The 11,125-nt window shown below is 35.5% G+C and overlaps 1 protein-coding gene across 1 annotated transcript; it reads right to left on the reverse strand.

Moving 5' to 3' along the window:
- Positions 1–27: 27 nt before the first annotated feature.
- Positions 28–9,437, reverse strand: LOC133173144 (uncharacterized). The gene is made up of 11 exons (XM_061308083.1): positions 9,205–9,437; positions 6,026–6,169; positions 5,621–5,706; positions 5,345–5,456; positions 4,946–5,068; positions 4,166–4,615; positions 3,933–4,071; positions 3,667–3,809; positions 2,581–2,724; positions 1,290–1,418; positions 28–1,201 (listed from the first exon to the last, which is right to left on the reverse strand). The coding sequence occupies exons 1-11, from the start codon at positions 9,218–9,220 to the stop codon at positions 486–488; spliced, it is 2,202 nt and encodes a 733-aa protein (XP_061164067.1). The 5' UTR covers positions 9,221–9,437; the 3' UTR covers positions 28–485.
- Positions 9,438–11,125: the final 1,688 nt, after the last annotated feature.

An 11,125-nucleotide genomic window follows, 5' to 3' on the forward strand; every position in this document is an offset into this window, starting at 1 on the left:
CTCGGTCATCCGACATTTATAACCATCGTAACTTCTTCAACTGTTCTGCGCATGCGTATCTTAAAGAGGAAGAGGTGAAGCAATACTTTCGTGTTGGGGCAAACTAAAATTATTTTTAGATATATTTCTCCATAAAAGATTTTTTAAGTTCTGAAACCTGTAATTTTCTGAAACCTAATACTCTCAAGAATTGAATAAAATTTGCATGTGTCTTGCAAAAATTCCTCTTTTGTCAATTTTCCCGTTTGTCTGTCACAGTGTCTCTTTAATGAAAGAATAAATTTCGCCGAGAAAATTTTCCTGAGAATAGTTTTGTTTAACATAATTTCATAAATTTCAATAATGAGAACTTAACTCTAAATATTAAATTCACAAGTTGTACGTGATTTTTATATATCTGAAGCTATAGGTTTTCTGCACGCTATGTTCGCCCATCTTCTCAAAGTTATTTCTAAGCTTAAGTCTCAAATAAGCAAGGGAATGATTCACGCCAAGGCGTAGATTAACGATTTCATGTAAGCAGCTGCAGCAAGAGAGGCGTAAGGTTGCCACTCCTTTCTGGATCCGCTCGAATAATCTGAGATCCCACGAATGATGATAAAGCTGTTATTCCGGTTCCCTTCTAACGATTCTAAAACAGCACTGACGTCACTGTCATATGCACTGATTCCGTTCAGTTCTGCAAACGACTGTCGGAGCCAAGGATTTCGGGAGACGAGTTTGCCGCTGGCTATGACAGCTAGACGACAGTTACTCTGTCCCACACGATAAGCTTTGCCAGCGACCGGATGTTCCACTTCTAGCTCTGTCCCATTGTCGTCCGTGTAAAACAGTCTATCTGTCTTCATTGGCGGTCGATGGAAGTTAGATTCCTCTGTTTGAAGGGCGCCCTTGGCGTCGTTGATGTAACGATCCCAAGGACGCTGAGGAGTGATATCTCGTTCGATGATTTGCTTCAGACTAACCGCAACATCTTGTAAAGAATTATCGCTACAGTCCCATTCCCGGGTGGAATAATTATAACCATCCCCATCCTCCATCTTCTCTATTTTGTGACAGTGCATATAGATTGCTCCATTCTTTCTGGAAGGCACAGATACAACTACATCGCCAAGACGCACGTGTTTATTGCCATCAGAGTAATTCGGCACTCCACTCCCTACCCCCACAATTATTACGTGATGAACTTTGTTGAAAGTTCCTGCAATATCGAAAAATGACACCTTGACAAATATTACTGACATCATGCATGCATTGTAATTATTGAAGAATTGTAAATTATCCCTTACCTAAAAGTCTGGTAATTGTGTTTTCAGCAGAAATTCTTGTTTCTTGCTCCGAGTTAGCTCTGCGGGACAGTTTTGTTGACACAATTTTAAACTTACCAATTCTACCTAGTGTGTACACTTGTGATTCGCCTGCATCCAAGAGTAAAGATATAATATGCATCTTTAATTTATCTTTTGAAGATCATATTTATGAAATACGAATACTGAGTATAGAAAGAGAAAAGGAAGAATTTTCTCTTACTTTGTAATAATGCTTAACATTGTTATAAAGAATTACAGACGAATATTTGTACATAAATATTTTGGACAGGAGTCACGGTAAAATTAATACGTGGAAATTTCCATTCATTTTATTCAGATTTTAAGGGACCGGTCAAAAGAGGACGTACAAGGCGAGGACAATCCCCCGTCCTGAAAAAAAAATTCTCACTTTTCAAAGGTCACGGAAAAGTTCCTAGTATATTTTTCTAAAATGATGTTTTCAGTAATGGCATCTTCAACACATTTGATTCATTTATTTTAATGAATTACTTACTGGTTGATTATTTTTTTTTTTTTAAGTGGCCAGTTAAGCATATATAGTGGAAAATTGGAGCGATATAAAAAGATTTTTGAATATATATGGGGTCAAGTTCCCATTCTACATTAACGTTTAAATGACGGAAAGTAAATGTAAAATCTATTTTGTTTCCAAAAAATGGAGTCTGACACAGTGTATAGAAATCTTTAAAATTAAAAATCTCAGACGGGATCTCCCTAGCTCCTATTCCTGATATAATATATGCTTAAAGTCTCTATCATTCACAGTCAAAAACAGAAAACAGGCAACATATCCACAATTCTGTATACAGCTTGTATTTAAGGAATAACTGTCTAATTTTTTGGTTTCATGATGTGATCAATCGATTGGCTTGCGTGATAATTATCTTGCAAGCCAATCGATTGATCATCGTCATGAAACCAAAAAATCTGACAGTAATTCCTTATATTTACATGCTCTTGATTATGCAAATTCACGTGCTACAAGCTCCGCTTCTGTCTCTATTTGTCCCGCCCGCACGTGATTTTTTTTAAACCACGCCGATCGATGAACCGGTAGATTTATGTAGAAATAAAGTATTTTTACTATTAGTAGTTTTATCTCGGACAAAGACATTGGAAATGTAAATATATTTTATTAAAACAGATAATCACAATGAAAATAACGAGTAATATGCTACTATGTATCCTATTCATTCAAAACATATTCATTCAAAATTAAGCACCAATAAAATACCAGCTTATATATTACCTTCAGTTTTATATTTGACGTAAGTCGTCTTTTCTTCAATCATTGCATCAGTTGCTACTTTCTCACAGAACAGTGACGTCACTATGGCGATGGTTGGCTGATCCGCTTGTTTGAGCTCAGGAAGGTTTTTGACGATTTTCACTTCTGCATCAAAGAAAACGTTTGAGATTACTTTGATAAATATTGTCATTGTTTAAAGAACTTCATTATATGCAATATATTTCTTTTCGTTTTCCATGTGGATTTATCAGCGCACCTGAGCCAAGGACTCGCGTGAACTTTTCTGATCGAAGTTTGTCTGTCGTCAATGCGTTTGTAATTCTACATTTTCGACTTCTCCTCCAGAAGTACTTCGAACTGAGTATTCTTGCATTGGTGATGGAAACAATGATTACTATTTTTATTCAATTTGAAGGGCCTTGTTCCCATCGGAAGGAGAGATAAACAAAAAAAATATTAGTTATAGATTGTTCTCAGTTGAGGATATTTTTAGAGTTTTTCCCTTTGAATTCCCATCAAAACTTTGATCCATTATTGTGGCCAGATTTTTTAACCATTTTGGGAATGAGTGGATCAAGCTTTAAATCTGCACTGCATGAAGATACTGGATTTGTAGTCTGACTAACCATGGTCTTTTCGTTCCTGAAAGAGCGCTTTGGAAAAAAAATCTCATACACTTTATGTATTCCAATGTAAAACCTTTAATGGAATCACCCGATCCCTAGTTACCATTTTAGCCTGAAACTACATTATGTAAAGATGCTTTCTCATTCTGGCTAAGTGGTTTTTTGGTATATTTTTAATTGACCGCACTCTAATTTCGTTATTATGCAGGTATCCCTAGACAGTGCAGTTCAGATTTATTTACAACCACAAAAACAACAAAAATTAAAAGTGATTTCACTTTCCTCTCTTTGGGTATTTTCAGAAACTAATGTTCGAAAAATGCGATCATTTTGGTTTTGCATTACCGGTGCTTATAAAATAAATATCACCAAAATTTTCTTCCGTATAAAATTTTTTAACTTCGTAATTTTATTCAAATTAAAGGGTGTTTGATGACAGATAATAGCATAATATGGCTACCGTGTTTGTTGACTTCTGTTTCCTGACTGCTCTGAATTCTCATCCAAAAACCGCCCTCTACTTCTTTAATAAGATTTTTCTTCTGCATGTCCGACAAGAAAACCAGGGCTGCCATTGTGTCCGACTGCTTGATCTTACAGAGTCTGCATGGAAAAGCAATAGGACTGAGAAATTAGAACCGACAAGAAGGAGAAAAGAACTTGTAGTCATTAATGATGAAAAAAATCTTCTGTAGGTAAATCATATATTTCTGTAAATTTTCATACTTAAATAAATCAGGAGTCTTCACCATATTGGGATATGCGTCTTCTAAGCATTGTAACATTTTCTGTTTCTTTGCTATCCACAACAAAGAGTGTTTGATTCTTTTTTTCTTGGCCTCTTTCCCAAAGTCCTTTTCTGCATCTGGAAATAAATTAAGGAAAAAAATTAAACCCCTGTAAATAATTCTTTTCTTTAGATCAATGAATAATTTTTTCCCACTTCTACAAGTACAAACCCAAAAGTTCTGCGAACTCCCACTGCCCTCTAGAAGGTGTTCCGGTGGAAACTGCAAGACAGTTGATATTGAACTGTTTGCTCGGAGGAATCGTCCACTGAAGGAAAGCACCCACTCCATAATTAGCTCCACGTCCAACTTCAATTTTATTGTTCGCCCAGCTTATCCAGAAATAACGGAAATCACTCGGAGACAGAACGTTCATCGTCATAGATTCAGTCATTACCGGTCCATTCGAACCATAACGGATTATGGACTTTGTGTTTCCGTCAGTTCCGATGACGATTTCAAACGTTTTGCGATCTACGTCACCATACACTGCGCTCAGTGCGACGTGAGCGTCCGCTGCTGCTTTCACCATAAATGTGATGAAGGTTTTATTGTTGATTTGTACCTCTGGCACAAGTTGATATGTGTAGGATGCAGGGGTAAATACTGATGTAAAACTTTCTGGAATGGGCATTGAAATGTGTGAAGAATATTTGAAATACTGAATTTGTTAAATACATTAAAACTCTCTCAATAGTAATTACTTAAAAAAAATACATAAAATTACATATATATGTAACAAATTTCATGTGAATTAAAAAATACCACAGAGCTCTTATTCAACCATCTTTCAAACTGTCATTTGACTGTATATAATTTAGCTTTCAAATTAACTTTTAAACCAACTCTTCATATGTACTGATCATTTTCTGTAATAATTTTGCTTTAAAAAACCATCTTTTAATCATCTAATAAATAAATTGAATAGATTTAACGTTAATAACGACTTACTAATAGGAGGAATGGACTCCTCTGGGGACGGATCCTCTGTTTCTTGGACCTCAAGCTCCACCCTTTTTATTACAGGGTAGACTTTAAGGAGTACCAGCGCCTTCTTAATGAATCCAATGTAATCTTAAGCAGAATGTTAAATTCCTTGATGAATGGCAAATACTGGACATATTGTCGAACAAAAAGTTGATCTCTTTTTAGTCTAAATTTCGATTACGTGAATGTGTTTCTTCATGACAAAGATTTCTGAAATTTTATTCTTGTTAGAAATTAAACCATGGACGTTTTGTCAATTAAATTTTTTCATAAATTTTAGATTTAGGACATGAGAAGTGTTTAAACAACAACAACAAAAAATTATATACGTTTACATATTTAAACTAAAATTAAATAGCTTGCTTTTGGGGAAGTTAGAAGGATTCATAAGTTCCTGGAAGTAGTCTGTAAACGTCTTCTTCTTAACGACCCCCTCAGCCTGACCCCGGAACCAAAACCTCAGCGTCCAGTAATCCTGCAATAGAATACCTAACTTATTTATCAAACGGGAAATATCGGGTAGGCTTTTGACACGATAAAACTGAGTCAATCTATTTGAATGAATTCATAGTTAATTAAAGTAAACGACGTAAAATGAATTATTTTCAGTCGACAAAAATTGATTGGGGTGCTTGTCACCTGTACGGATTGATTTTGTTGCTCTTCGTTGATAAGGTATGCTAGAAACTCCAACCTCCCCTCTGGAGGTTCCACGTCTTTTAAATCTACAAAATAACAATGCACTTAATGCAAATTTTGAGATGAACTTCAGTTATAGAAAAGAAAGAATGTCGATTTAAATGTCAACATACATTGCATGTGCAAGCTGATTTACTGCAGAAAATTTAAACATTGAAAACAAAATATATGGGCATTAATCAAACACAGAAGGAATAGGTTTTGGTTTATGCTAGTGGCTTTCTGTCACTGACTTGAGTAGGTATGCATTTGCAATCAGAAACTCTTGGAAAAGATTTGAGTTGCATAATACGTTGGAAAGATTGTGGTTTTACTATAAATATATGTGTCTTCAAAGTAACTGACTGTCCACGGCCTTGGCTATTAGGATGCCTTTGTGAGGGCCTCCCGCTACGTGGTGGACAAGTTTGTCGTCGATTTCACTTCGGAACATTCTCTCTAGTCTCATCACAGACCGTCCATCACGCTTGGCCGCCATCATTACAACTTCTGCCATTAAAAGAAATAACTTACAAATTACATATACCGTCAAAGTTACTTTTGATTAGTTGTGTAAGAATTTAATCTTTCTGTTTTTCTTTAATAAGAAATGAGACTGGGATTCCTGACATTTAACATTACAGTAACTTAACAATTTACGCGCTTATCTGGGGGGGGGGGGGGTCGAGGGGGGGTGGGGGGGGGTCTGGACCCCCTCCCTCCTGGAATTTGCAGAGTCATTAAAAGTATATATTGAATCAAATAAAAAATGACTGTGGATCCCCCCCCCCCAAAAAAAAAGAACGTAGACCCCACCATCACCACCACGATATACATTTTTTTTTCACGTTTGGGAAATGGATTTTAGGTTTTTAAGTTTTTTTTGGGGGGGGGGGGGGGGCGGGGGGCTTTTAAAGAAATTTTCTGGGTTTGATAAGTTTTGGAAAGAAGTTTAGCTGGAATTTTTTTGACTGGGATGGACACCTCCACCCCCTGGAAAAAATCCCTGGATCCGCGCCTGAAATTAATGGTAGAATAACATATGAGTACTCTCTCTCTCTCCTAATTGAAAAGTATTGCAACATGAGGAGGGATTCTTCTCACATTTATTGTAACTAAAATTTGTGTAATTTTCACGCAATGAAGAAGACGTCACTAAGTGATGGTACCATTTCAGTTAAAACTGACCATCTATTTGAGAGACAAAGTCACGTCAAGATTATCATATTTTTTTTTTGACATTAAGGATTAAAAATTTCTGATGCCGTTCATGTTATACCCACTTCTATATACTGAAAAAGTATTATTTGTTCATTGGGGGGGGGGGGGTTTCATACACACATAAGACTTCCTAACCCGATACAAAATGAAACAGAAATTTTAAAATATTGACCGTTAAATAAGAGAGAGAAAAGTTTTTATTGCTTAAAATTGTTTATAGATTGAAAGTTTACCAAGGCTAACAAGATGGCGTTTGTTTGGAAAATCTTGTGTATATGATGTATTCTAAAACTTAAGTCCCTGATTATGAATTTGATTCACTTCAGCAAATCCCTTAAGACTTTGGTTGTTGAAAGTGTTAACTAAATTCATATTACATGTATACTGTAGTTAATTTGATCAAAACTTGTATTTTCCTATGCTGTTGTTCATCCAAAAATATAGTCACTGCTAGATTTTAAACTCAGTTTAGACTTGTAAGAGGGAAAGAAAAATATGATCTTATAAATTCCGAACATCTTTATAGAAAGGACCTTTATGAAAATGTATCATGCAGCTTCAATATTTTCATTAGTCAGAAACCAGACAAGAATCCCAACGCTCTCTCTCTCTCTCTCTCTCTCTCTGTTTTGTATGTTTATTTTTGTTTCTAGTGTGTGTGTTTTGTCTGTTTGTTTGCTTATCGCAATATCTTCTAATTTTGCCCCCCCCCCTTTTGAAGTCCTGAATCCGCCACTGTTTTTTACCCTAAAGTGAAATGTTTACCTTGATTGCGTTACCCTCGCTGATATCAGCATATTTTATGATTAAAATCTTTTATTGCTGTTTAAATCGGCAGATGGAGAGCGGAGGTGTTGGGTATGGGAATAGCAATTCCCAATCTCCAGGAAAGATTTTAAAAACACCTTATGCAGTGTGTGTGAGTGTATGTGTGAGAGGGTGTGTGTGTGTGTGTACGTGTGTCAATGTTTTGTCAATAATGACGGTAAACTCCGGAGAGTACATGAAGTTAATAGTCTTGTCACATTTTAAGTCTTATTTTTCATAATTACGTTCCTCAAATTCACATCAAATATAAAATGTTTGTAAAACATGACCTGAGCAGTCTACATGGTCGTGCTAACAGACATGATTTTTAATATTCGTTATATTTAGTTCCTTGATAAGCGCCATTCAAGCTGAAATTTGGACAGAATCGACCCCCTTCCTCCCCTTGCTCTTTTGTCCTAAATAAAGTTGACCACCATGTCTTTATAAGTTGTTTCAATAAATTAAAAAAAAATGGTTAAAAAAGAGTCGAAGACAATCACTTAAATTAATGAAACCAAGAATGGTTTCAAGATGTGATCTAGAAGTGGGTATTCATATCTGATGTCGCAAAATTATAATTTTCATTATAAAAATCAGTCAATAATAACAACATCGAAAAACTAAACAAGACAACATAATTACAGAGAAATGTATAGACACCGCTCGTTAATGTGGAAGGTATAGGGAAATGTTTTCGATCAATGAAATTGATATCTTTGGAAAATTATGTTGACAGTTTAAACAACAACAACAAAAATACTAGTAGGTTGTAACAGATGTTGTACATGGAAAAATTAATACTATAGTAAGTCTAGAAAATATTTTAAAAAATATTTTTAAAAAAAGTCTGAATAAATGTTTCCGCGCGTGTAGTCCATCTCACTGCATTTAACAAAGTAAAAGTTATAAATATACCGGCCATGCAGGAAGCAATTCGGGGGTGGGAGGTGGGGTCACCCAAATATTTTCAGTTCGGGGAGGGGGCACTATGAAGCAAAACTTTCTTGACAAAGCAAGAAAAAAACCTGTTGGACGGTTTTATTGAGCTAGGAGACATGAGCATACAATAGCTATGTTTTCTATAATATCATACTTGCTCCATGTCCCGGTATTGGCGTTGAGGAGGTGGCGGGGTAAGATAGGGGTTAAAATATTGTCCAGCCAACCAAATATATTAAATTCATTAAGCCAAACGATTTCATTATATTTAATCGGGGAAAATTGACGACACTATAAATAGCTGTGAACCGAAGAATTTTTTCTTTTTTATTGTCCAGCAGTGATAATTTGCTTTCACTTAATCACTACATGTAGTAGTTGCCCGTGGGAAAATCTGAATCAGCCATTCATCCTGACTAAGCGTGTCATCTCAAACAAGCTTATTTTCTATCCCAATCTTTCTGTTGGCTTACGAAGCATTATTTGGGTCTTAAAAATCGATAATTGACTCTAGTTCGTCATTTTTAGGGATGGTCATTGTATAAATCAATAGTTTTGTCTATCTGGTCACCTACCTTCGGAGTCCTCCATTCCCCCTCCCTTGTAGCACGTCCGTTCCGACCGCAGCTTGTTCTCTCTGTGCCTGACCTCCGGCAGAGGGGGTGTGGTCGGTCTATGATAAATTATGTCAATTTCTTCATTCTGTGTAAGAATTTATGAAACTCCGCACGCTTTATATGTTTGCTTAAGATTTTGAGCCGGTTTTTTGACGACGGTCTACCCACCCACATAAAATAAGTACCGATAAGACTCGCGGTCCTGTTGCATGATATGAAGATATGCATGACAGGAAGCAATTATTGTTCCATGTGCTGCATTTCAAACAAAGGCCAATTATAATTATTATTTCTAAAATTAGCATAAAGAAGTCTCACCCTTTCATGCAAAAATTAAGTATCAATTATTAATATCTCTCTCATGAAAAATTTACAAAGGATAACTGCACTTAACGCTGGATTTTGGGTCTTATTCCATCGCTTCTGTTGCTTTTATATCTTAACTGTATTTCACTTTTGTATATTTACTAAAGAATTCTGTCAATTTGGCGCCAAATTTTAAATGTTAAAATGATTTTAGACTGTGATACAATAAAATAATTCTATGTTTTTTGTCCTTACTGTTTTCCAAATATAGACACTTTCCTTGAATAAACATTAGGTATATGCATGAGAGGTGGAGCTAACATTATAAGAGTTTTTCTAAAATTAGACTAGAAAAATAACAATGACATATATAAAAACGAGCTAGATTACTCTTTCTCATCCCCCCTTTATTCTGTATGAAACAAGTACATTATTTACAAAGGTATCAAAACGAAATGAACAATACGACCACGTCCATGTAAGTAAAGAATATTTTGAATCGATGCCTGACAATTCAACGTGTTCGAGCACAGTGCCCTAGTTAGTACAAAACATGCTACCTTACAAGTCACGTGACGGAATTTAGTATTCACAGTTACCTGACGCAAAAAATCACGTGGTTATTATAATATTCAACATGCCACAGCCCTTGGTTATAGCAGAGAGGGCGAATGTAAGAAGAAACAGTTTTTTCTCTTTTAAACATGTTGTCTATTAATCTCCTATTTACACAACATAATGCGTGTATACAACTACTGTTCGCAATTTTCGCATGTCCTTAAGTGCAGTCATCCTTTATTTTAAAATATCTGAAAGAGCAAAGCTTAAAAGCATACAATAAATTAATTTTGTGTGTGTTTTACTCAGAGAAATTTTAAAAGGCAGTATGGAATGATGGCAAACTATAAGCAGGCCCGTAGCAACGGTTTCAAAAGGGGGGGGGGGGCAAAAATATCTGAAAAGCAGAAAAAAGAACTTAACTGACCAAAAGTGGGGGGGGGGCAACTTCCAAAAATTATCTGACGAGCAAAAAAATAAATAAATAAATAAATTAAAAAAAAAATAAAAATAAATAAATAAAATAAAAATAATTGAATTAAATTAAATTAAAAAAAAGCTGATTTACCGTCCAAATCATGAAATTTGCTAGTGCTCGACCATACATCAAAAAGGGGGGGCATCTTTTCCTTATTATTGTAATAATTTCATACTCTCTAAATTAGAAATAAAAAGTTCTGTTCTGTATTAGCATCTAAAGGAAAATTTACTATAGCAATAATACTGCACTCAGAAAAAAGTAGGGGGGGGGGGGTGCCCCCGGCCCCTCCGCGTTCTACGGGCCTGATTAGATCTATTAAAAAGTACAAAAGCCTATTAGGATCAAACTACGGTAAAAAAAAAATTTTAAAGGTGTTATAACGCCTTTTCAAAAGGCGTTATAAGTCGAAAAAAGGCGTAAAAACGCCTTTTTGAAAAGGCGTTATAACGCGGAAAAAGGCGTAATAACGCAAATAAAGGCGTAGTTACGCCTTTCCAAAAGGCGTTATAACGCGAAAAAAGGCGTAATTACGCC

This window comes from Saccostrea echinata, unplaced genomic scaffold, assembly GCF_033153115.1.
Source record: "Saccostrea echinata isolate AGI-Se365-2 ecotype Australia unplaced genomic scaffold, CSIRO_AGI_Sech_v1 ptg000056l, whole genome shotgun sequence".
Classification (NCBI taxonomy): domain Eukaryota; kingdom Metazoa; phylum Mollusca; class Bivalvia; order Ostreida; family Ostreidae; genus Saccostrea; species Saccostrea echinata.